Source organism: Macrobrachium rosenbergii, chromosome 39 (genome assembly GCF_040412425.1).
Source record: "Macrobrachium rosenbergii isolate ZJJX-2024 chromosome 39, ASM4041242v1, whole genome shotgun sequence".
In the NCBI taxonomy this organism is placed as follows: domain Eukaryota; kingdom Metazoa; phylum Arthropoda; class Malacostraca; order Decapoda; family Palaemonidae; genus Macrobrachium; species Macrobrachium rosenbergii.
This window is the reverse complement of record NC_089779.1, coordinates 6,252,410-6,280,126: the sequence shown is the minus strand read 5'-3', so window position 1 is coordinate 6,280,126 and position 27,717 is coordinate 6,252,410. Positions and strand designations below refer to the sequence as shown.

Below are 27,717 nucleotides of genomic sequence, written 5' to 3'. Positions count from 1 at the left end.
GATCCAGACAGACGTCAAATAAAAGAACGTGTTTACTACATAACATTATGAAATGAGAGTGATGAAAGTGTTGCTTTTTCAAGGCTCTTGTTACACAATTCCACGCGAAAGGCATTAAACGAATCAGTCTGAAAATCACACAGAATACATAAAAAAAAAAATAACAGAGCTGAAGAACTGTACATTTCCTGAAAATAACATTTGTTACACAAATTTATTGACCCCACAAAAGACACAAAGTGACAAAACACCGTCAGAAGAAGAAGAATCCGAGCTGGAACTGTTTGGGTAAAGTGTCAACAAACACGAAGTCTGACAGGAAGGCCCCAGCTCGGTAGGACTTCACGTACTGTACTGTAATTTAGCGAGGGTAACTTCTTTTTGTATTCAGTTTCAGTGAATCGCAGTAGTAAAGTCTGGCTATTTCTTCTTTGAATTATAATCTTGGATATAGATTGTAAGGGTAGCCACTAGCCTTCCCAAAGTCAGATTGGCCGAAGTACCGATAGCCTGGCTATTATGTAAGTAATCTAATAAGTATCAAGACCTATTTAGCGTGTGGTAGGCAGCCCTCTTTGGTTATTTTTAGGTCTTGGCGTTTGAAAAGTCAGGCTGTAGTCTACTTTTTTTTGGTATTTATGCAGTTTTATCCAGTAGCCTGAGATATGCACTCGAAGGTTTTAATCCCATAATCACTGGGCTACTTGGAAAATGGTAACATTGGTGGTGAATTATTCATATAAAAAATATCTGCATTTTTGACAAGGGTGGAACTATAGAACAGCTCCGTAATACGGTAGAACTAAGCAATAGCTCTGCGTTGGGTATTACTCTGGAAGTTGATTTATGCTATAGTATTGTGGTTGCTTATCAAGAATTTACCGTTATTTTTTTTCGGTCGATTGTAATTAACCTCAGAAGTTGTGTGCTGGCCATCCTGGACTGCTATTGTGCATGTGCAGTGTTATAAGGAAGCCTTTGGTAAAAAGTAGAGTTTCCTTCACCAGGGTGTTCGACTAAGTAACACGGCCTGCTAGGTTAGGGCACATTAGGTTATAATAGTTTTCCTTAGCCAATTCCTTCTTAAACATATGGCTTCCTAATGACTAACAACAACCTGGCGGTCCAGTCTTTCTCCTAATGTTTCCAAAGTCCCAAAAATGTTGGGTAGATATGAGGTTAATAATAATTGACTGACAATAAACGACACCACCTCCTTCATCAGCAACATTAAAAGTATAGGAGAAATCAATTTCCAAGGTAATAGTCTGTGCGGAGCTCTTCCTTAGAAATACCGTATTACCTTGGAAATTGACTTTTACTATAGTATTTTTGCTGCTTACCAAGAACTTACCATTATTTTTTGGCAGTCAACTGTAATTAACCTGTAGTTAACCTCAGAATTGATATGTTACTGTAATGTTGACCATCCTGGAATGCTATCCCACATGCACAGTGTTATGGGGAACTTTTGGTAAAAAGTGGCGTTTCCTTCACCTGGGGGTATGGGGGGCAGAGCCCCCAGCCAAGTAACACAGTCTACTAGGTTAGGTTAGGGTATGTTAGGTTAATATAGTTCCTTTTATGATAGGTTTCTTTAGCCCATCCCTTCTTGAACAAATGGCTCCCTAATGACTTGTGCATGCACGGAACCACTCCATAACAACAACATGACAAGCCGGTCTTTCTCCCAGGAATTTCCTCCACCCAAAACTCCACGTTTCCAAAAGGGTCCCCAACCATGTTGGATAGTTGAGGTTAATAATAGTTGACAGACAATAAACAACACCACATCCTTCATCAGCAACGCTAAAAGTATAGGAAAAATCCATTTCCAAGTAATAGTCCGTGCAGAGCTGTTGCTTAGTTTTACCCCTCATTTTTTCATATGTACATAGACTTGGGTATTCACTTCTGCAAATGACAAAGGAGTAGGCTATGTTCATAACCAATAAACCAGGAAAATACACTACACACATTAGGTCATATGAGTTTTTTAGCCAGTAAATTTAGGTATGAAATGCTTCTCTCTGTTTTAAAGGTATTGCTTGGTATTTTCAGTCAGTCGTCTTGCATTATGTGAAACTGAGTGCAGTCCACTCCAGTCTAAAATTCTGTTATCATCACGGTAAGATGCAGTGGCTGCAAAATTGTCATCAATGAATAATTGCCAGTCTGCAAGACATCATAGCTTCTTGAAGTATTTTTTTTTAGTTATTTTGGAACAAAAGACCAAGGTTTTACGTTTCACGTAAAGGCTATGTAGTATCTACTGCATAAATGGTATTTCAGGGAAAGTGTTAGCCAGTATAAAGTTGACATAAAACTGCATCAGCTTGATGTGCAATCTTTCTTAAAGGACAGTCATTCACCTACGTAGTCCACAAGATCATGAAAAGGGTGGCGAAAGCAATTGGGAAAAATGACAGCTCATGTGCTATGTCTGTGTAAGAAGTCACCAAGAGATTGTAGAAGCAGTGCAAGGTGTTGGAAAGATCAATTAAAGACTTGCAAATTTGCAAAAGCTTCTTATATTAACGAGCAAATATCTTACTTTGTCAAAAAGCTGCCCTTCACTTTTCATAAGGAAAATATTCCGCAATTACTGTATCATCAGTTCTGACATTGGTGCTGTTTTATACCACCTTGATGAGAAATTAAATGGTCATACATTAACCCAAGTGGCTACCTGCTAACACAGTGCAAGGAAAAATAAGAGCCATTATGTGCTTATAAAGTGTTAGCCTAAATCTAAATTTGAAGTCTTTTCACTAAGAAATAGGGACATTAGAAGTTAACATGAAATGAGAAAGGTGTTCTTAATGGATAATAATGAGACATGACAGTTATAAGTTGGATTTAAACATCACTCGACTTTGAGCACAGTCTGGCCTGATCAACTCATTCATATATGATACATGCTCAGTTTACAAGGGGCAGAGGAGAGAACCCCCAACCTGGTTTCAGGCTGTCTTAGGACTAGGGAAAATGTATACTTCAAGAGAGTGAAATTTGGGAAAAAAATTGAAAATTGTTTTATATATTAATTATCTTTTAATTATAAGGTACACTTTTATTATTATTTTTTGCATTGCTGCCATTTTAAGTGTGTTACATTTCTATATAGATCTCTTAAATTGAACGTTAATTGTACAGTACAATTTACGTTAAGGTAGGAACTGTGTGGAGTTGCTGTTACCTGTAACATAAAGATAAATGCGTGCAGACTATGATATAAGGTCTTGAATGGATACTCAACAGATTTTGTTACCAGTGTGAAAGTCATAATCCCAAAACATCAGATAAGTTGAGGTGCTACAGTGTTGCAAAATTTTTTTACCTTCCTATGATTTTTTCATTCACAATAATGTATGCTTGTTTCATATAAGTAACTTACAAAGTAATTACTTAGCTTTAGCTTTTAACTCACGTGGCAATCCTAGATTCAAAAATCGCAGCAGCGCTTCAATGGCAAAGAGGAGATGACAAGCCCCGCCCACGGCACGGATTTGTGGGTAACGATTTCTGCCGGTAGCACCATCCTGCTTTTGCCGCACTTACGAGCAACATTGTCGAGCTGCTGCAGTCCTGTTTCACCAGTTTTTCTTAGTATTCTCGCTGGAAGTCAGTGAAGTAGTCTTGCTCTTGTGTATCCTTCAACCTGCTTCTTTACTTTTGTCAGTTTAGAGTAGTCTTCTGAATCAGTTATGTCTGATTCCAGCGCTTCTAGTGTTCGCTATTATATCGAAGGCTGCAAGTCTAGGCTGACTAAGTTTTGCTGTGATGCACATACCATGTGCAGTAAATGTAGAGGGAGAATACTTGTGATGAATTCAAGGATTGGGATGAGAGAAAGTGGAAGGTTCTTGAATCTCACCGTAGTAAACTTGAAAAGAATAGGATGAGAAAGGCGGCCATGAGGGCTGAGAGTAGGGCTTCTGTTAACCTAGATTCTTCCCCTAAGCCTAAGTCAGATCATAGTCTTTCTATTCCTTCTACCCCAAGTAACACCTTTTCTCTTATTCCCAGCCCTCCTTCTATCATTCCTCATTCTCTCGTGCTTAGCTCCCATGCTTCTGACACCAGTGCCATTGCCAACCTCAAATCCAGGTTTGATAAGAAGTTGAGTCTAGTAGTGAATTCAGTGTCTTGAGATACGGGACATCCCTGAAAGTCATACTGGATAAAGTGTTTTGTGAGAAAGTGTCTAGTGAAGTTTGAGTGAAGGAGGTGGCTTCTTGTCCCACTGGCTCTCCTAGATGAAGGTCACTGTCCCACTCCCCTAAGCCTGGGAGAAGACATACCGAAGGTCCAAGGGAGGCTGTTGGGGTTTGCCCAACACTTGCTGCCCCCTCAGTCGAGCCTGTTGCAAAATTCCAGGTTTCAATAGACGGCCTTTGGAAAAGCATGTCTCTGGATGTGCGTCATTTGTCTTCCAGTTTGGATTCCAATACCAATCATTGGCGCCACAGGCGCTTTCTCGATTCATCCTGCCTGTTGAAGAGGCATGTGGACGACACTGGTCGGTCTACTTTGCTGCCCGTTAAGTGGTACAAGGAGGCTTTCGACAGCCCACAGCCTTCTTGCAGCCACTCTGTGGATCCCTTAGTTTTTGCATCGGTCCGACTTCCTTCTTATCCATGGGATTCACCTGTCACGTTTTCTCCTGATTGCCTTGTTGCCAAGTGCCCTCTTTTGGATGTCCACAAAGCATCACTCTAAGCTCCCGTCTTGCCTCGAGCGCCCAGCGCTTGCTCCCAAGAGCTCAATCCCAGCTCCCGTCTGGTCAAGAGGAGATACCTGTCGTATGCCACCAAGGAAGCTCCCTCGTTGGGAGTCACTGCCTTCTCCCAAGGGGTCTTCTCTAGCCCCATCAACTCTTCTTGTCGCTCAGCTTTCACTTCGGCAAAGATTATGTTCTCTTCGGCTGATCTGGACCACCTAGTTAAGAACCTCTTCAAGGTTTCCAGTGTTCAGCTTTCTACATTGGATGGAAGGAGCCCTTGTGAAGAAGATAGAAGACTTCAAGGACTTGGACGAGCGCTTTGCAGCAGGCTTGTTTGGTGTGTTCTGCCAAATATAGCTGGCACTCAGATGTGCCAGTTTGACTTTCATCCCCTAGAAAAGTAAAAATTCTGTTTCATAGAAATGGCTCACCACACAGTCTTGGAGAGGTTGCTGGACAATTAAATCCCTCTAGTGCTCGTGTATACAGACATCATTTTGTTCTACAGTACAGTACAACCAAAATTAGGTGACTGCCTCCAAGGGGACTTTTATGACTAGTGGATAAGTTATACGAAAGCCACTAAATGCACATTATCTTTTGCATGAGCTGTAGAATTACTCTCTAAGCACTATACAGCTGATCACCTCCAAGGAGACATTGAGAATTCCGGTAAGTAACACAGTAACACAGTTTAATGGTAACATAGAAGTTGTAAGATGGACGTCTGCATCTGAAAGTGACTTGATCAAGGAGGTTGTCAATTTTCCGCTTCCTGGCATTATGTTTATTTTATTCAAGGATAATGAAATTGTTTTGTGCGTATTTTCTTCTAATATCCTGAAAAGGATTGTTTGCTTGTCAAAAATGTATATCCTGTGTGCTATGTGCTTTTGCCTCATTCAAGGTTAAAGATGTGTGTGTGTGTGTCTGTGTAAGTGCGTTTTCACACCAAGACAAGTGTGATTGATTTTAATTATTGACCACTTTGCATTCGAACCTGATAAGAGACGGTGGTCTCTGTAGATACTATTTGGACCAAATAAAGAATTAATGGACAATGGACATCAGATTGCCCCTTAATATATTTATAAGATGTGCATTTAAAATATATTCATATGTTTGAAGCATTGCAGCAACATTTGAATAATATCATTTGTATGTACTATCATATAGTTTATGATAGTTCACAAGTTTTGCTATTCATCCAGCCTATAACCAAAAGTTAGGGGCTTTGCTTTGCAATACAAGTAAGTTTAAACACATGATTCCTCTGTGTCCAGTCATGATTAAATGTTTTGCAAAAGTACCACAATTTATTTGGGTGTAATGGTTAACAAACTGTTACTATAAGTTGGTACAGCTATATACCAGTAAGTTTATACAGTACTGTAGTTCTTTCATTTTGTTGTAGGCATATTGTATCTTGTTGCTATGAGGAGCCAGCTTTTTCATTGATCTGGTAGTGCATTCTTAACCAAACAACTCTTTGTAGGTGTGATTGAAATCTGCAACTTGATGTTTCTTGAAAAAGAATGTTGATGATGTCTTTTTGTATTGATGGAAGTTGTAATAGAGCTCTTTTAACAGGAATAAAATTAATATTTTTCAGTACAGTAATACAATACAGTGTACAGTATTTCACTTTGTAAGAATGTACAGTGGGAATTATGGTACTACTTTTTTTTTTTTTTGCAGCAAAGCTTCCTTAACAATGGGAATTCTAGAAACCGAATTGGCTGAGTTAAAGCAGTGTGTTCCTAAAGTCATTGCTGACAGCGTAGTTGAAACATGTGTCCCTGCGATGGTCCGTGTCAATATACAGTAAGGAACCCATTTTTTCATTTTAGATATTTCACTTCAGAGTTTTTCTCGTGATGTTTCAACTGTTTTGATGTAAAGATGAAGTCTATTGTTGCTGTTTCAGGTAACTTAAATATATGCTGTGGTTAGCTGAGACTAAACTCATGTATCTTAGATCTGATGACTTTGTCTTGAAGTTTGCAAATCAAATGATTATGTCAGCTTTTCTCTGCTTTACTAAGGCTCCTTAAATGTTTGTATCCCTATAGGAGAACAAAATACAAGCAGATGGTTGTTTGCTTTCAATTTGCCCCAGACTACCCCAAGACCAGAGTTCTCATTGAGCTAAAGAGTCGCCACATTTCAGAGAAACTGTTAGATGGCCTTACGAAACTCTGTGAGGAAGAAGCAGAGAAATACCTGGGTAAACCACAGGTAAGAGATTTTATAGTTGACCCAAAGGTATATTGTGGTACTGTTTCTGGCAAATATAGGTGTATGAAACTTACCAAGTAATTACATAGCTATAGTCTCTACTTTAAACGGCAGCTTCAGAACTGAAAATTCGCAGTAGCGCTTATTTGTTTTGGTGCAGGTAAGTGCCCCGCCCTCTTTCAGGGAAGAATAGGTACAATGTAGCTGAAGAGCTCCGTTCGTTTCTGCCGCTTGATGACCAAACATCAGTCGATCAGCAGCTTTGTCTTGTTAATTCAGGAGTAGTTTTACTGGATGGTTTGGCTGTCTATCGAAGGATTTGGTCAAGTATTCTTTCATTTGGTAGCCTCCGAGCTATATTTTCATAGCTTAGTTAAGCTTAGCTCAGCTTTTTTCAATTTTTGGACTGATTTTGACTATTATGTCAGACACGAGTGTGACCAGTAACTGATATTGCAGCAAAGGCTGTAATATTAGGTTGACTTCGTTTAAATATGACGAACATTCTATTTGTTTCCTCTGCCGTGGACAAGTATGTTCCCCCAACTTGACTTGCGAGGAATGTAAGGATTGGGACATAAGTAAATGGAAAGTGTTGACTAATCAATTGGATGAATTAGAGAAAGCTAGGTTTAGGAAAGCAGCTGCTAGAGCCCAGCCTAGAGCTTCTGTGTCCTCTACCCCTAAACCGGCTTTTTCGACATGTTTGACTTCTCTGTCCCTGATTCGTACTTCTCTCGCTCTCCCTATAACTCCGTTACCTGGCCCCCTTCCCTCTGAACCCAGTGCCATCGCCAGTCTCAAAGCTCGGATGGATAAGAAATTCGACGCTTTAGTAAGTACTGTCACTCAGATAGGAGCTTCTGTTAGAGTTCTTTTGGACAAAACAAATGAGGATCATAGTGCAAGTGTCTTTGCAAGTGCTAGTGTTAGTGTTGTGGAGGAGGTGGCTACTCATCCCACCGATGCTTCTAGACAGAGGTCCCTGCCAAACTCCCCTGCACCTGGGAGGAGGCAAACCAGAAGTCCAAGGGAGCTCGGTGGGGTTTGCCCATGAGTACTGTAGTTGCTTCCTCAGCTGAACATGTTGCTGTTTCCCAGGTTTCTGTAACCAAATGCTGGAAGGGTGTCCAATTGGATCACACCTTATCTTCTTGTGGTTCAGATCCTGAACCCAAAGGACACAGTCGACATTTTCAGGAGTCTTCTAGGCCTTTGAAGAGGCACGTTGCAGACGTACATCCAGCGGTATCTTACAAGCACCATAAGGATCAAGAGCCCTCTTGCAGCTATTGGGACGAGAGAGAGCTCCCTTTGGACGGCGAGCTCCCATTGGCTCGTAAGCGCCCATTGGCTTCCAAGCGCCAATTGGCTCATAAGCGTGCTTTGGGATCTCCCTATCCCATTGGATTTGAGCTCCCAGTGGCTCATAAGCCTGCTACAGGTTCAGTTCGCACTGTAGCTCCAAACATCCCGTTGGCTCCCAACTCTCCAGCATTGGAATACAAGTCTGAGGCTTCAGATTCAGATGTCCCTATTGCTGCAGGTCAACCTGTTTCAGTACCTTCTGTGTCACAGATCCCCAAGGCTGTATCTTCTTCACCTGTCGTTGATCACACGAAGTCTGCAAGTACATCAGCACCCTAAGACTCTTCTATGCTTTCCATTCACCAACGTTTGGACAGTATCCTGCAACTGTAGAAGAAACCCTCGTCTTTGAAACCAGAAGAACCACGGCAAGATTTGGCTTTTTCCGCTGTATCGTCAGCAGAGGAGGAACCCGAACCAGAATAGCCTTCATCAGCCTATGCCTCATTATTGAACTGTTTTCTGTTCTGCTTCCTGACATATTTCTCCACCACGGCCCCTTCTTCCCCGGGATCAGAGTTCTTGTTACATCAATCCTCGAGTACCACTGGACTCCTCTGGACGTTACCAGCATTTTTTCTTGAGCGACATTAGAGCTGGTAGCTACAGAATTGCCAAAAAAGGCTACTCACAACTTGCTTGCGCAGTCATCCAAGAGAATGAAGGAGTCTAACAGAACACCTGCGGTTTCATTTATTCCTTGGGCTTTCTCTCCTCTCCATCCATAGCCCTTTCAAGGTAACAGAGGAAGAGCTTCCTTGTGCCCACGCACGAATCCCAAATCAGTTCACCTTATCAGCAAGAAGTCTTCATCTGCTGTAGACCAGTTGCTAGCAAGTGAGACTTCAGTCCTCTGTCTACCTGTGGGAACCAGACTCCTACACTTCTGGAGACAGTGGGAGGCCAGATTGGTAGAACCATGGGTACTATGGGTTCTCAAGGAAGGATATGCGATCCCCTTCAAGGAGAGTCCACTTTTGTTGCCTGTGCCCATCGCCTTAAAGGCGTACTCGGTAGGCTCCGAGAGGTTTTCAGCCCTCTCAAAGGAAGTCACAGCTCTTCTCCACAAGAGAGCTATAGAGGAGGCAGAAGACTTGTCATCGGAGGGGTTTTACAACCGCTTCTTTGTAGTCCCCAGAACCTCCAGGGGTTGGAGGCCTGTCGTAGATGTAAGCGCTCTGAACGTCTTTGCCCAAACCACGAAGTTCAGGAGGCAGACGAACAGCTCGGTTCTAACTGCAATTTCCCAAGAAGATTGGATGGTCTTGATAGATATGAGAGGCGCTTACTTTCATATCCCAGTAAACTGGGATTCCAGGAAATTCCTGAGATTCGTCTTTCAGGACAAAGTTTTCCAATTTCGGGCTCTGTGCTTCGAGTTGTCAACAGCCCCTCAAGTCTTCACCAGGGTTCTCACTGTATCTCAATGGCTTCATCTAATGGATGTGAAAGTTTGTCTACATCTGGACAACTGGCTCCTACAATCATCATTCCAGAAGTGGTGCACGAAGGACCTTCTCAAAACCCTACAGTTAGCCCAGGAGTTGGGCATTTTAATCAACCAGGAAAAGTCCCAACTAGTCCCTTCTCAGACAATAGTCTGTTTGGGGATGAAGGTAGACTCTCAGGCTTTTCAGGCTTTTCCATCAGAGAAGAGAACACTATCATGCACCCAAAAAGTCCATCATTTTCTGAGTCTTCAGACCTGCTCGGCCAACGACTGGATGAGCCTGCTATGGACTCTCTCCTCCATAGAGATTTTCATTTCTTTGGGGAGACTGCATGTGAGGCCTTTGCAGTTCTTCCTGAAGGCCAGTTGGAACAGGAAGATTCTTCCAGATTCCTTCGTATTCCCCTTCACACAGGAAATAAAAGAAGATCTTCAGTGGTGGCTCATAGAAGGAAGGTTCCACTCAGGGAAGTCCCTATCTCATCCGAACCCAAACCTCTCATTGTTCTCCGACACATAAGTAAGATTCTACATCAAGAGAATCAAGAATATCAGAGGGGATTCTCACAATCTCGGGTGTTCTGTCAAGAACCCTTTGCATCCTCTCTCCAAGAATGCTATCTCTCTTTTTGAGAGACATTATTGTAGAGTCTCACTTTTAAACGCAACCTCCCTCTAACTACCGTAATCCAATCGACTCACTGGAAGTGTCGCTTGGTCTTTGCCAACTATTATCTACGAGATGTTGAAATTGTGTTTCAGGACTACAGCACGCTGGGTCCGTTCTCCACAGCTGTTGTGGCACTAGAGAATGAGGGGTAGGAGTGATCCTTCTATTTCTCTGTCTCATAGCCTTGATTAAGGCTGTTGAGGTTTTGGGAAGCCGGAGTACTTAGTACCTGGAGTACCCTCCGCTCTTCGTTTTTAATGGATGGGTAATACTGTATATGTTTTTCAAATGATGTACAGGTAATATATGGTCGTGTGTTAGTCGATGTCTTTTTTCACCCAGGGCATGGGCAGTTTTTTTGTTTAAGCTTTGTTTAAGCATTACATGAACAGAGCCCGTCCCTCCTCCCCACAGATGGACATAGAGCATAAACGAACTGAGCTCTTCAGCTACGTTGTACCTATTCTTCCCCGAAAGTGGGCGGGGCACTTGCCTGCACCAAAACAAAAGATTGCTACTGTGAATTTTCAATTCTTAAGCTGCCGTTTAAAGTAGAAACTATAGGTATGTAATTACTGGGTAAGTATATATTAAACCTTAATTTATTATAAAATTTTCATTTTGACAAGAACTTTTTGCTGCCATATATTGTATGGGCCAAATAAGGTAAAAAACTCAGTACAGTGCAGTCAGGTCTGAGCACAGTAGATGTGTTTTAGAAAATTAGCATCCTAACTGAAATTGTCTCAGGGTAGACATTCCATATGGAATTTCATGTTTTATGGTTTCAAGTGAATACGGTATTAGATTCTTGATTTACAGATTTGTTAATAAACTTACTTCATGATCACTAATAGCGATTGAATGTACTGGTATATCATGAGTTTTATAAATTTGTTGAACATGACCACTAAATGATGGCATGAGGGTATCTGCTGTATTTAGTAGTAAGATTGATAGAGATCAAGATATTTATGTTTTATGACTAAAAGGAATGAAAAATTTTTAGTTAGAGGATTGTTTTTCCAAATCGCCATACAGTAATTAGTTCCTTTTGTAGTTCACGTCCAAGAGTTAGTGCTGTACGGTAATATTGTACAGTAACTTGAATATTTCCTGTATTTTGACAGTACTGTAATAAATAAGTTGTAATAATTTTAGACGCCACATAAAGATACCGTGGTAATACTTTACACAGGTCTTGTCACATGGGTTACCTCCTATGTTAGTGGGACATAGATGGATGGGAATGGATTACTTCCCAAGTTAGTTGGGTGTAGACAGCTGACATTAGGAAGTTTAAAAGCCTAGCCTTGGATTTGCTAATACACCAGACTAAATAAACATTCTAGAGATGACAGTGTAAGTGTTTGGTCTGTTTGTGTACAAAGAATTACACCCATCATGCTCAAAATGAAGTTAAAATACTTCCAAGGGGCATACTGAAGACTTCACAGAAAGCACAAATGATGATCACAAAAAATATCAAGGAATGCACAAAGTCAAGTTGCTCTTATGAAAATTATAATGAGCAACACAATTTCTTTGTTGTCGCTTGACAATCAGTATTGATCGACAAGATTAAAAGTAACAGTGTATGATTCAGATTAATATTTATCTCAGAAAACAGCGGTTGATACAATATACAATACCAGATAAGACCCTTGTATCTCCCTCACTCATGCACTATATATAGCCTTTCCTGTATACTTGCCCCATTCTTGCATTGAATAGTATCCATTCATGGCCAGCCCATCCAAATCAGTTTCAGAGATTACAGTACAGTATCAGCCTGATGGCAATTACAGCTATTTAGGGAAATTTGGTTAAGATGGGCCCATTTTTGGAAGAATCTTATGTAGTGCTCATTTGTCTATAAAACAGACAAATTTTTTTTTTTTTTAATAATTTAACAGTTAGTTTTCAGTCAAGTGATATTTTGCAACTATTGAAAAGAGGCAAGGCTTGAAAGGAAATCATTCATTATTTTTTTTTAGTCTAAGTAGTCGTTAACTGAAATCACCTTTGAGAAAAGTTGACTTATCATTGGTAATTTAATCAGCATGTCTAAATGTCTACTGTGCATTATGTAATGAAGTTATAGGCTGTGGATATTTCAGTCATTTAAGTTTTTATCCTCTTTATAATAAAATGGTCAGATGGAAAAATAAATACAAGGCATGCAAAACACTGAGAGAAATTGAAACTTTATCTTTCATTAAACTTTGGTAAATCCCCTTAATTTGAAGCTAAGGGACAGATCTGTAAACAAATAATGCTGGAGAGGGAGAGAAAGTTTGTCATTGACATAAAACTGTATTGTTAAGGTTTAGATATAGACATATTGTATGGTATCACCATTACTTGCCTTTTTGTTGACATGAGAGAGTTGAATATTGAAAACAGTATACAGTATACAATATATATGAGCTAACATAGCCAGTGGCTGAGAAATAAATGTTTGGAAGATTAAGGCAATGGGAATGGTGCTTCCCAAACTTACAACTGGGTAGTCCGCCATCCTTGGTTTTGAAGTGCTGTGAGAAAGAAAACTCGAGAGTCTAAGGTTATGCTAGGTATCATCAAGTATTTAGTGTTGTAGTACATTAGCATCTCAGTGTATCAGAAACCGGTCCAGTACAGAAGTAACATTTTCCAGTTTCCTCTCAGATGACAGTACAGTAATTTCATTTGAAGATAAATACCTGGAAATGCATCCCACTTAAGTAGGTAACATAGCAAAAAACCATTACTAAAATGTAGCAGATCAATGTAGAAGGCTGATAAGTTGAGATGTTACTGTATTAGCAGATATTGTTGATGGTATTAATCAGTATGTCAGTGATGATAAGAAATTAAAACAGTGGGTCACACCCATCTGACACATGACTGAGTTTCCTTATATAGAGTACGTAAGTCAGCATTAACAGTGTAGCACTTAAAAAACCAATGCCCTAATTTCACCCAACTCCAAATCTAAAATTTAGGAAAAAATATCTTGAAGAAATTTATCAGAACCCTCAGCATTTACAGTTTGTCATATACTGTAATTAAGTTTATAACAAAACTGTAATTTCTTATAAATAACTTACCAAGCATTTACATAGCTAATAGTTTCACTCGTGCGGCAGCTTAAATTCAAAAATCGTGGTAGGGCTTTGACTGTTTAGTGTGTTTCTGCCACGCTCAATTTAAACATCAGGTGCATGCAACATGTTTTTTCATTATTTTCAGGTTGTATAACTGGATTTCGGTGAAGTGTTATCACTTATTTATTGTAGCCTTCAAGCTTGATAGCTTTCAGGATCAGTTTGGTTATAAATATGTCTGTTTCATGTTCATCAGTTTTTGCTGCTGTAGCGAAGTTGCAACCACTTTTATTTTGCAGAGAACTAAAGTATAAGGGCAGAAATTTAGTAAGGAGAGATTTTGTGCTGAATGGTATGGTTGGGATGAGCTATAAGAAGAAAAGACGTTCTTGAGAGCCAAGAATCATGCTCCGAGCACCCAGCACCAGCTCCCGAGTTCCCAGCTCGCCTGGCACCAGCTACAGAGCGCTCAGTGCCCGTTCTCATTCGCCCAGTGCTAGCTCCCGAACGCCTGCCGCCAACTCTCCTCACATCCCTCTTTCTTTCCGGCTACTAGCCCTCTTACATTTACCCACTTACTCCTGCGCCTGGCTCCTTGCTTCCATCCCAAACCATTGCCAGTCTTGAGTCTGGGTTAACAGGAAATTAACCTTGTAACAGTGAAAGTGTTGTTCAAGTGGAGGAGGTAACTATCTGGCCTGCCAGCTCTCCTAGACCTAAGTCACTGTCAGACTCCCCTAAACCTGGGAGGAGGCATACTGAAAGTCCAATGGAGGCTGGTGGGAAGTCCCCCTGGGTAGATGTCCCCTCAGTTCGAGCCTGTTGCATATTCCCAGGTATCGACAGACAGCCACTGAAAAGGTGTCTCACTGGATTTGGTGGAGGAGGTGACTATCCGGCCTATCAGATCTCCTAGACCTAAAGTCCCTGCACATTCCACTAAACCTGGAAGGAGACATAGAGTACTGGTGGTCCAAGGGAGTCCGAGGGGGTTTTCTCCCCAAGTTAGTTGCCCCCTCAGTCGAGCCTGTAGCACATTCCCAGTTATTGGCAGACAGCCACTGGAAAGGTGTCTTGATGGATGTGTAGTTTTTATCATCATCCTTCTAATTGACCATTTGAATAGAAAGACTGTCGCAAGAGCCCCCTTTTTGGATGTCAGCCTCATCTCTTGGATTTGTCGAGCTTTTCCACCTGCCAAGAAATTGCAGTTACTTTCAGACGGTCCACAAGTTTCTAGCCCTTTTTCTTCTTGCTTGGATCATTAATGGATGAAGCTACTGGCGACTCTGTCATCCACAGAGACATTAGTCAAGTTAGGCAGACTTCATATGAGAGTTTTGCATTCTTCCTCCAGTTATCATCCAGTTCCAGGGATTCGGCGCTGACAGAAAACGCTGTAACGTTTTTTGATTCTTCATGGCTGCCAAAGATGCACGCAGATAACGGTCACCATTCTACGCTTCCTGTCAAGCGGTAAGGAGGCTAGCCTCGTATCACAGCCTTCCTACAGTTTCGCTGTGGTGCCATCTGTCTCTCCCTTTGTCCAAATTCCCTTGGAAAGGCATTACCTTCTCTCCTGAGCGCCTTATTGTTGGGCTACTTTACTTGGCCTCCAAGCAAGAAGAGAAAGCTCCATGATCCTCTCAGACCAGCGCTCCCGAGCTGCACCAATTCATGAACGCCTGGATTCAGCTTCTGAGCTCCTGGCGCCAACTTCCTAGCACCCGACACCGATTCCTGAATGCCTGGCGCCTGTTCCAGAGCGGCACTATTTACCTAATACTTGGCTCCCGCTGTTGAACGCCTAGCACCCACTCTCAGACAATTTTTCTGCATCTTCTTGAGCTCCCAGCATCAGCCTTCTAGAGTCTGGCACCAGTTCCTGTTCGCCCAGCACCAATTCCAGAATGCCTGACACCAGTTCCCAAGCACTCAGCGCTACAGTAAACCCCCTGTATTCCAGGGCGGATGCGTACCACACCCCCTCGAATTGCTAAAATCCACAAATACTTAAAACTTATCTAAAAACACTTAGAACTGCCTATTTTAATAGTTCAAACAAAAAAAAACCCTCAAAAAATGCTTATACCTGAGTATTTTAATAGTTTTATCACAAAAAGTGCATTTAGTCATGAAAATATGAAAATACAGTAATTAGTAAATATTTCTCAGTGAAAAATACTGCGAATGGGTGAATTTTCCACGAATAATGTGTATACTGTATATGTTCTGCTGAGAAATCCTTCCACAATACATATCTATTCAGACAACCTCACTTCAAGGGATACCACCAAGGGTGGGCCGCTCTTGCTCGGACAGACTTCAGACTGCCCAGGAGCTTGTCAGAACGAAGGGATTATTGTAAGACGATCTACAAGAGGCTATTGAAAGATGCAGACATCAATCTTCTAGCTCCATCCACCAGACTATGTTAGTGATTTTCCAAAGTGGGTGTCTCAAACTCTAAGTCTCTTCTTCTGAGACATCTATGACTCAAATTGCAGATTGCTTCTTTTGTTTGAGAAGATCTAGAACCTCTTGTAAAAGGGTATCAAACTATGCTTAGCTCAGTGTTTAAGCAAAGGATCCTAGATCTTTCATCATACCTAAATATTAACAACCCCATCTTGTCCTTTGACACGTCCAAGCAAGGAAGGAAAACCCGGTCTTGTGGCACCGGGACGTAGTGTTGAAGTGACTGATAGGTCCCTCTTTTGATCCCCTACGTTCCTCTTCTCTGAAAAACCTTACCCGGAAGGCTATCTTCCTGGTGACCTTGGCTTCTGCTGAAACGTAATAACGAGATCCAAGCCATCGTTTTAGAGTAGGTTTCTCACATGGAGGCATGGTTTACTTGTTTACCCTTGGATTTTAACCAAGAACGAGGACCCATGCAAATCCTGGATCCATTTTTTTCTCCCATAAGTAATTAACAGACATCCTTGGCTCTGAGGAAGAGGAGAGAGCTATTTGTCCAGTTAGAACTTTCAGGTATTACCTGAGCAAGCCTTGTAGATCAGAGGGCCATCCATAACCTATGGTGTTCTGACAAGAACCTGTCTCGCCCTCTGATCTTTATTTTTGAGACGCACTCTCAGATTCAGGAGAACAATTTGCCTACTTTTAAGTGAAAGTTAAGGACATCAGAATAGCCTCTACCTCATTAGCTTTCTGGCACAATATGCCACTTCCATTCTGCAATCGGCCTACTGGAAGTGTAATCGATCTTCGCTTCTCTTGTTTTTCTTGAAAGTTAAAACAGTGTTTGAAAATTTTGCAGTACCTTGGGACCATATTAGTAACTGGCATGATATTGAGGGAGGAAGCATAGGATTTTCTCTACTATCTCTTCACCTTGTAGTAAGGTGCCGAGTTTTTAGGGAGCTGGCGGGTACAATGTACCTGGAGCACCCACCATTCTCAGTGGATGGATAGTGGTTTTATTTCAGTGTAGGTGACAGCGTTGTCTGGTTGTTTATTATTTTGGTACTGTGCCCAGGGCAAGGGCACTTATTGATGCTTTGCTAGCCATCGGAATACTCCTTTGCTGCAAAGCTCCCACTTAAGTAGAGGCGCTCCACAGCTATACCCCCATGCCACTACAGGTTAAGATGAACACCAACCAGAGGCAGTATTCTCCTGCAGTAGCTCTCTTAACAGATAAGGAAATGACCAGCATTGTTTTAAATGCTAGCAACTTTGCTATTTCAAACTCACTACCAGGACTTGATGTTTTCGAGTAGAATATGTCCTGGAATGTATCCCACCTCCTATCAATGTGGGATTCAGCTATGTAATTACTTTTCAAGTTACTTATATGAAAATGTTATTTTCATAATAAAATTAAGTTTCATATATACTTATCAAGTAATTACAGATTGGAGCTCTCCCACCTCCCGTCTGATGGACATAAGGGCACAAACAGAATGAGGTTGTCTGCTAAGTCATTCCTAGTATTCCCGTTAGTGGGCAGATCTAGTCACCTGCACTAAACAGTCGAAGTTCTACAACGATTTTGTCATTTAAGCTGCCGCGCAAGTGAAACTCTTAGCTATGTAATTACTTAGTAAAGATATATGAAACTTAACTTTATGAAAATAACATTTTACTGGAAAAAGATTGTGCTGTAGACCAAACCCTTTGGTCAGTCTTAGTGGTATGGTTAAGTATTATTATTATCATCATCATCACAGAACAGTTTACTAAGACCACTGAGTCACACTGCTAGGCTCTTTTGGGGTTCATCCACAGATTTGATATCAAAGTCTGTAAATAAAACAAAGCAAAGTTAAAAGAAGTTAGACACCTGAGTGAGGAGAGGGTAAAGAGAGTGGCAGAAGAGCACACGAGGAGAGTGAAACAAAGTTTTGGACTTGAGGGATAATGTTAAAGAAACTTTTAATATTGCTACAGTGTTTTTAGTTCCAATTTCAAGTTTTCGGATGTATTTAAGTTATATTTGTTTCTCTTGATTCTGTTTCCTCTATACTGTACAGTTATATACAGTATTTCCATATAAGTTGTTTGAGTTGACACTTTTCCTAACAGTGATGTGTTTATCCTTTAACAAACTGACAAGGATGATGCTAAGAGCTCCCATTTTAGGAGTGCGTTCTCATATTCCTTGTGTCATAATATGATGTAGGTATTAGTTTATTATTATCTGGTTAAAGTACCTAATAATAATATAAGTGACTAGCATATTGGGTAAAGCATTTGATAATCTGCAGGTAGTAAAAGGAATTGTCTTTTTTCTTCTTCGTGAAATAATAGATGGTGGTTATTACATTAGTCCCCCTGTCTAGGGTTAACCATTTTCACCACCAGCTCCCATTAAGTACAGTATATGGAACGTAGGTACTGTACCCTGGTGTGAGGCATGGAGTCTTAGCTCTCTTTTATATTACTCTAATTTTTTGTGGCATTATTTACTCTTGATATGAATGGTATACAGTACAATTAGTTTTCAGATTTTTTTACACAATTTTTTTTTTTTTACAGTATCTCAGTTTTTGTGAATCTTTTTATTGAAATGATGAGTTTGACTTCATCAAGATATTTTTTGACAGCATGCTATAAGGCATATTAGGAGGAGTTTATCCGTTATAATAACAGTAGTGTCTAGTAAATTTTTTAAGCAAATTTATTACATTTTTGGTGTAGTTAATGTTTTAATTATGGAAAATGTGTTTAATGCATGAATAATATGGTTTGGGATTTTATATCTTGAAATTTCTTGAAGGAGAGCAAATGAGTTTCTCAAGTTACTTATGTAATGGAAGATGAAAGTCACTGAAGCTAACAAAGACACTAATCTCAAGGTATTCATTTGCAGGTGCTGAATGTTTTGCGATTTGTCCGAAAATTCATTGATGAAAACCCTCTATGCTGTTGTTCTGGAGAAATTTCTGCGATAAAAAATAAACTGATTGTAGGTTCAGATGAATTGAAGTTACGGCAGAAAACTTCTTCGGTGGTGTTAAAAGTAGTTCAAGGCAGTTACATTATACGACACAACATTGTCATACCAGAAAATTATCCAGATAAACAAGTGAGGTAATTAATGCTTTGTTGCTTTTGGTACAAATGATTGAATGTAGAATGGATGAAATATATTTTTGATATTGTCAGCTGCACAACACTGTTTCCTTTGCCAAAACCAGTAGCTAGTGGTTAGAAATATTGCACTGTAGATTTTGCTCCTCTTGGTTAAAAACAGCATGTAGTGGTTAAGTTAACAAAGTACAGTAATGCTTATAAGTCATCACTCTTGGAGACGATTCAAACATGCCTCACCTTGTAGGAGCTGATGGAACTTGTGTATATTGCCCTAAACAGAAGGCAGAACTTTTGGCTCATGTCTTTGTGAGCAGACAGAATGATGAGTCCTGGGTATTGCCTGTCATGCTCTCCAGAGCCAAAGTTGTGATCAGTGGTCTTCAGGTCAGGAGAAGTCAAGACTTTGCTTCTGGGGCTTGACAGACGCAGCAGCATAGACCCCTAATGGGATCTTTCACATCTTTTTACAAAGACATTAACTTTACTGTTCTTAAGATTACTAGTATTTTCAAAAGATTAGTTAGAATTGCAAGTTTTGATTCTGTTTGGAGGAAGGGAAATATTGCTATGTTACTAAGGGACTAAGTCCATCCTCATGCCCCACAGAATATAGTCAGTTTAGTTATCTCTGTTTTATTTAAAGTTTTCGAGAAGCTGCACTCTTAGCATCTTTGTAGATTCATCGAAGATAATAACCTGCTACCAGCATTGCACTTTGGGTTTTGTAAAGGTCTTTGTTTTGGTGATGCACTCATCAATATCTACCATCTTGCAGAGTGCCCTTTTTAAGGGTGTTTAGGCATGATTGGTCAGTTTAGATTTCAGTGCAGCCTGTGACTGTGTGAAGCATGAAGCACTCATCTACAAACTAGAGTTTTAGGAATCTGCATATCTTTTATTAATGTATTAAGTGATTTTTTAATGGGTAGAACCCAAAGTGTCCATGTTGATAGCCAGTATTGTAGCTGTAGTAATGTCATTTTAGGTATTCCTTAAAGTGGAGTTCTTGGACCTATGCCATTTATTGTCTATACTAATGACATGTGGCAGATTCTGGAGAACACACTGATTGCATACGCCAGTGATACTACTCTTCTAGCTGTTGTTCCATCGCTGTGACTTACGACTTACATCTGTGGTTGCAGAATCATTGACTAGAGATCAGGCACGTATTCATGAACTTAACCCTTCTTAGACTCAAGTAAGATAGTCAGTCGATCCAAACCGCTTTTGCCTTTCAACCTGATTTACATTTAAATGGCACAGTTTTCAATATCAGTGGTTCATTTAAAATTTTGGCTGTAACTTTTGATAAGAAATGGACTTTTGTGAAGCATATATGTAATATTGCTTCCTTTTTCTCAAAAAGTTGGTGTCCTTCAGAAATGTTTTTAATGGAGCTAATATATCTAGGTATTTTAACTTTTTTTTTCCCCCTTGTTTGGAGTACGTTCTCCAGTGTGGTCTTCAGGTGCTAACTCTCATCTCCAACTCTCGGTTAGAGTTATGTCACCATTCAGGTATATTTTGCCAACTCACATGTTGATTTGTGGCAATAGCAGATCTCATAATGATTTTCCACCCCATCCTTCTCCTCAGGTGGATGGGGCTCTGCTGAATGAGTTTGAAGCTTTAACTATTCTAGGTGTAGCTTTTGATTCGCATCTTACTTTTGAGAAACATATACAGGCAGTCCCTGGTTATCAGCAGGGGTTCCGTTCTGATGACGTGACGATAACCGAAAATCGCCGATAACTGAAAGTTGGTGATTTTTGGGGCTTTTGTGGCACTTATTGGTGCCAAAAATCTCCGATTTTTGGTTATCGGTGCCTCTGTTAGGTATTGATAAACGAAAATCACCGATTTTTGGTTATCGGTGATTCTCAGTTATCTTCACGCCGTCAGAACAGAACCCCCACCGATAACCGGGGACTGCCTGTAATGAGTGTCAGGACATGCCACACAAAAGTTGGGTATTGTATATAAGGCCTCATATATTTATAACATTGATAAAATCTGGTGTGGATGTCTGCTCCTGCAAGAGATTTATCTCTTTTAGATAGAATGGTTCCTTGTGGTAGGTTTCTGTTTCCTAACATTATCAGTTATGACTTAGACCATTGACACATGGTGTCTCTTTTGTGAATTTTTCATGAGTTTTATTTTAACAGAGATCTTTCACGTTCACCATTGATCCCTGATCCCCTTTTCCTGCTGAGAGCAACCAGATTTGCTGAACAGCTGCACCAGTATGCAGTAAATGTGCCTCGCTGTCTAACTTGTCAGTTCCAGAGGCCCTTTATTCCCCACACCATTGGACTGTGGAACAGGCTACCTGGGAGTGTCATGCAATTGGAACTTCAAAAGTTCAAGCGAAGATGCAGTGCATTACAACCGTAATACAATCCTCTTTTTATTTTCATAAAATTTACTTACATTTTTATATATTTATTAATTTGTTAATTTATTTTTTCTTTTTTAATAAGTGATCTCTTCTTACTATATTTCCCATTACCTTCTTTTACTTTTTCTGAATGAATACCGTATTCTTTGGAAGCTTTGAGTTTTAGGGGAGAAATATAGGTTAAGGAAAGTGTAATACAGGCAGTAAAGTTCAATAATGAAGCGATTTTATTGCCTCTCATTTTATGTAAAGTAAGAGGGGTTTGTAGTAAGAAATTTGAGGAAGAGGCTTTCATTAAAGAGGATATGCCAAAGTTGGCAAAAATCAGGAAAGGCAATGAAGATGTGTAAAAATCAGCCAACATAATAAAATGGAAAAAGCTTTGTGTTCTCTTCTGTTCAAAGATCATAACAATTGGGATGGTTTGGACATATGGTGAGAAAGGAAGAGGAGTTGAGTTGTAGATATGGAAGTAGTGAGACAAAGAAGGAAGGCCCCAAAGACCATAGAGAAATGGCGTAAGTGAAGACCTGGACTAAGTTGAAATTCTGGTGGGAAGCACACAAGATAGACAATGGAGAGAACTCATTTGACGTGTGAAAGGAAAATCTGGGGTACAAAAAGTTGAAAGGTATACCAGTTCATCAACCATTCTTTTACATGACGTCAGAACAGATGTTTCCTAAAACGAAGATATCGAAAACCATACAATACAGACGTTGGGAGAGGAATTTGTGGCATGTGAAAAGTACAGTAATGTAATTTAACAATCCTGGAGATTCTGAACTCTTTTTAGGCTGTACTGTACCAAAAAAAAAAGCAAGCATAGTATCTGCATTATGTTGATTCAACTGTAGGCTAAGTTTGAGAGGACAAAGCTGCACACATCTGATATGGACCAAGAACTGTTTAGGAGATGGAGTAGACTGTAATCCTTGCAATTACCCCTGAGTTGACATTGAAATGGTTGGGTAAGCAGAGATCCAAGTGACTTAGAATGTATTTACAGTCATTGTTGGTAAAAAGATTTGAGAAGCGTGGATTCAGAATGTCATGAATGACACCACAGACCAAGCTTTACTAATGGATATGAAACATACCTCAGTAATATTACATCTCCAGGATTGTGTAACCTGTATGTAATTTTGTAGAATATGAATTGGCATAACTAGTAGAAGCTGAGACTGGCCTTCAAAAACTGGAGAGCAATCAAGACTAGGCCTCATAAGCTTTCAGTACTACTTGACAGGCAAGGTCATTATGATTATGTAAAGCACAGTCTTGATAGTTTTCTACTACTTTAACTACTGGGGAAAAGGTCTGTATCTGTACAGTAAAATGTAAAGGATTGTCAACAGGGCAAAGGAAAAGGAAATTCACCATCACCAGAGTTAATGCCAGGTTACTGTTTCCATTAGACTGGTCAGTGCAAGCAGAAGCTGTAGTAAACTACAGTAGCTGAATCCAATAGCTCTAAAGACAGATTCATTAAAGCATGTGTGGGACAGATTGAAACCTGTGCTTTTCTGCCATTTGGTTAGATAGATGACCTGATTAACAAAGTTTGATGGTCAAGGCAGTTAAATTTAATATGAAGTTTTGATGTGGCTGCAGCAGGAGTGATTTGGACCTTCTGGAAATCCTCTACAATACCCAAAGGGAATTTATTTTGAAGTGCAAGCTGATTTTTCAGCCTTGCAAGGTATTTTCCAGAGGCCACTGTTGCTTAAGACTTAGTATTTATTATTGGGCGTGTACCAGGTTAGCCATCTATTGTGATTGTTGTCTTAACCCCCTAGGGATGGGAGGTATCTTAATTGGCCTTGAAAACGTTTGGTACCGTACATATTATGTGATAATCCTTATTTTGTGCAACCAAATTTTGCAGGAAAACATTCAAATCAGTTGAATTGGCCATAAATGACTTGTGGCAACTCTTATAGCAACACTCACATCACAGCTAGTGATATGAGGAAGAACAGTATCCCATGAGATGTCACAGAGGAAGGCACTACTGTACATCCCCCATCTTAGTGCATCTTGAATGTATTTGCCCATAAATATACTTGGGTTGTTGCTGGTTGTAGTTCTTTTATTTTATGATAATAGGTCAGCTGTAATTTTAATTTTGCCAAGTACAAAAAAATATTAGAAAGAGCATGTATAGCAACTAAAAGGTACTACATCTTCCCACCCCAGTACATCTCATAAATTTTTGCCAAAAAGTATACTCAGGGATTGTTTCTGATTTTGGTTTTGATCTTTTATGATATTATGTGAGCTGTAATTGTAATTTTGCAAAATAATATTTTAAAAATAATTAGAAAGAACATGCATAACTCACTAAAAATTAGTGTATTTTCACAAGTGTATTGGAAAAGAGGCCCATACAGGGTTAGAAACATTTTATTCACTTTCAAATCCCGTGGAAAGTACAGAAAAATTTGTTTAATTTTGTATTATACCATGTGCTTTTGCATAACTTCCTCTTTCCAGTGAAGTATTTTTTTAAAAATTGGCCTTTCTTAGTGTTTGCCTGGCCACAGGGTGTTTTTTTTTTTGTATAATTAGGCCAGCCTGTAAGGGTTATTGTTTATTATGAGTCATTTTTGTTTTTGATAGTATAATCGCTTGTTTCATCCTTCATCCTTCCACGGTCTACCAGAGCTCCGTGGTAACCAAACTAATATGAAAGAATTCTCTTTTAGCTGGTCTTATGGCCGGGATTGTGTCGTAGTGATAATCATTATAACGTGATGGAGTATGTAATGGACTCGTGCTTTCTCTTATCTTCAGCAAAGCTGTACCTGGGTTGTTTCCATTGTCAAAACCTGTTAGAAGAAGAAGTGATTAATGCGCATGCGCAGTCCGCTATATTGTCGACAAACAGATCCGCTCGGAGACCAAGAAGCGTTAAACCTTCTTTGGTCAACACAGTAAGGTTTAGTATTACCCTCTCTCTGAAAAGTTCGGCTTCTTTCTCTGATTTCATTAGTGAGGATCGTGGAAACATCTAAAATGCCAAGTTAAGTGCTTAATTTTAAGTTCCAGTCAAAGTTTTAGTTTTAAACTTTCAGAATTGGTAATTAATTTGTATGTGAAAGCCGGAACCCGGCGTTTCTTGCCAACACATGGTCAGCGCTCATTCATGAAATGCCAACACATAGTCAGCGCTCATTCATGAAATGCCAACACATGGTTGTAACTTACTCACGATCGTTGATTGCTAGTTTTGTAAAGCACGAATTGTTGTGAAGAATTTTTCATTCTAACTAAATGTTTTAACTACAAGAAATTCCACAATTTATCATTAATTTAGAGAATCCTTTCAGATTATACGATATCTACAATAATCTAGGCAGTAGCCTACATCAGATTAAGTGAGAATAATTTAGACTAGATTAATAGCAGATGTTGTTTGTAGCCTATAACCTAGGATTACTTATCCTCAAATGTGAACTAAATAACCTGGATTAGGTTGTAATCTAAATTAAGATAAGTTAAAACCCTTTTTAGACGTACCCTATCATGGGCTTAAGCAGTAGCCTAGCTTAGATGAAGGACCCTAGGATTAGATAATAACAATATCTGGGCAAAATAAATCGATAGCCTAGCTATAAGGCTACATATTAGTAAAATTTTTTCCACTTATTTAAGTCTGTACATTTAAGCATGATCTAAATAATCAAGGACTAGGTAGCACCTTATATTAGGTTAAGTGATAACCTTTTACAAAACTTCCCATTATTGGACTAAAGCGTTAGCCTAGACCTAGTAACCTTGGACTAGATGAAATAGTAATCTGTCCTGGATGAGATGGTAGCTTAGCTTTAAGGCTACATACTAAGGTAATTGTGTTTTATCTAACCCATACCCTTAAGTGTATATTAAATAATCAGGATTAGGCAGTAGCCGAGATTAGAGTAAGTGATAGACTAGATATAAGGTTACACATTAATGGCTTACTATTTTATATAGTAGACCAAATAGCCTAGGATTGGATATAAACAACAACCTGGGTTAGACAAAAATGGTAGCCTAACTATACGGTTACATACAGTAAAACCTCATTTCAACGGACCCGGGGACAAAATCCGGCCAAGGTGGGTCTCCTTGACAGGTGGGTATGCTAACTACCGCTGGGGAAGGTGCGACAAGACTGTAACCAAGCCCATCATGCTTAGGTAATCACTGTAAAACTTCACCTTAAAACATAAGTTCACGTTTAGTTTTTTGTTCTTTGTTACCAAAACCTGAGGGGTATTTGGAATAAAGAATGGGCTTGAAACTTGTGGCTTGACCTCGGATCAAAAATGTTTTTTCTTTGGGTTGTTGGGATTAAAATTTGAGAGCTTAAGCCTTTTTGTCACCTGTCAGCTTTGCTGAAGGTAAGGGAAAGTGCCCTCTTATCTTTGAGTCCATTACTTACTCCATCACATGTTATATAGTGTTTATCACTGCAGCATAATACCCGGCCATGAGACTAGTTGAAAGAGAATTCTTTGATAGTAGTTTGGTCACCATGAACTCTGGTAGACCATGGAAGCAACTACCAGAAATAGGTTTTTCCTACATCAAAACCTGTTTTTTTTTTTTTTTAATGAAAGAAGCAAAACTGCAAGCCTCTTAACAGAAGCTTTATTGACCAGTGCTCTTACGAACTCTATTTCTAAAAAGTCTTCCTCTGTTGTAAATGTTAGGTGAAAAGTAGAATCCATAAAGGGGCCGAGATGCAAGCAGGACTTACAGTTTGTAGGTTGAGTATATTAGTCTGTTTCAAGTTTCCAAATATCAGCTCGCAGTTCATTGCCAACTGAGTACAGTACTGAAGAATTATTTATGTCTTTCCTAAATAACTCTTCAGCTACCTGGTATTGTATTACTGTATTAGTAAAGAAATGGGTGTTCATGTATGAAACATGGGTTGCTGCAAAATTTTTTGTTGTGTATGAATATGTTGAGATTATTTCAAGAATGTTTAGTCATCATTGGCATTATGGCTTAACTGTTTAGTGTTGTAAAGTTCTGAGAAAGATATGCACACCACAATTTCATTTTCTGCTGTGCATTAAAAAAATCATCATTTTAATTTCACACAATTTGTTATTGTTTCAGTATTGAAGAAAAGGAGTGCAATTACCCACCAGTTTTCAGGAGATGGTTCATGGCGCAGGCAACAGAAATTGCACGTCAGTGTGTAGAGTCCCCAGCTAAAAAGAGACCGAAAGATCCGCCTTTTGTGTTGAAACCTTCGTTGGAACCAGTAATATCATTTTTGGTATCCGAGGCCCGCAAATATGCTGATATGCCTTGTAAATATTGTAATAAGCAAGCTTTTCCTCAAGACCCAAAGGTATGTAAAACACACACACACACACACACACACACACACACACACACACACACACACACACACACACACACACACACACTCTCTCTCTCTCTCTCTCTCTCTCTCTCTCTCTCTCTCTCTCTCTCTCTCTCTCTCTCTCTCATTTTTACATTGCTGCTTCTGATGGATTTCGTTATTTTTCAGATGCCTGTTCACATGTTACTTTTTTAGTCATTTTTTATTCATATGTACAGTATATATATGGAGTACAAACCATTACCATACTTATATGTGTACTCACTTTGTTTAATAATTTTTAAAAGCAAACAATATCTGTTAGATGAGTATCAGAACAAAATTTTTGATGCACAGTACATGTAAGGTCTGTTATTATCTATACACTATGACCTGGAGATTTTGAGCTGGTAAGGCCACAAAATGCTGAGACTAGGTTCAAGTGCATTGGAAACATTGTATTACAAATGATGAAGTTGATAAGAGATGCGACTCCACTTGCTGGAAATAGGTAAAGAATTCAAAGATTTAGATGGTCTGAGCTGCTAAGAGATGTGACTCCACTTGTTGGAAATATGTAAAGACTTCAAAGATTTAGATGGTCTGAGTGTCTGAGTTTCTAAGAGATGTGACTCCACTTGTTGGAAATAGGTAAAGAATTCAAAAATTGAGATGGTCTGAGTTGCTGAGAGATGTGACTTCGCTTGTTGGAAATAGTTAAAGAATTTAAAGTTTGAGATGGTCTGAGTGTATGATGAAAAAAAAGGAAAGGACATAGATGGAGACCTAGACCAGATGGTAATTAAGACTGGAAGTGGCAAGGACTGGAGAAAGTGATGAGAACTATTCATACGTATGAACCC

At 39.6% G+C, this 27,717-nt stretch overlaps 1 protein-coding gene across 3 annotated transcripts in view; it reads left to right on the top strand.

Annotated features, from left to right (window-relative positions):
- Positions 1 to 203: 203 nt before the first annotated feature.
- The window catches only part of LOC136825680 (uncharacterized), a 31,953-nt gene continuing 4,439 nt past the window's right edge, over positions 204 to 27,717 (top strand). Inside the window, exons 1-5 of one of the 3 annotated variants that reach the window (XM_067082382.1) lie at positions 204 to 334; positions 6,425 to 6,550; positions 6,799 to 6,964; positions 18,880 to 19,100; positions 26,623 to 26,860. In XM_067082382.1, coding sequence (XP_066938483.1) covers positions 6,441 to 6,550; positions 6,799 to 6,964; positions 18,880 to 19,100; positions 26,623 to 26,860 — 735 coding nt within the window. In that variant the 5' untranslated portion in view covers positions 204 to 334; positions 6,425 to 6,440. Of the gene's footprint in view, positions 522 to 6,424; positions 6,551 to 6,798; positions 6,965 to 18,879; positions 19,101 to 26,622; positions 26,861 to 27,717 lie in introns of all 3 variants that reach the window. The other 2 variants (XM_067082381.1, XM_067082383.1) reach the window with 2 other exon arrangements.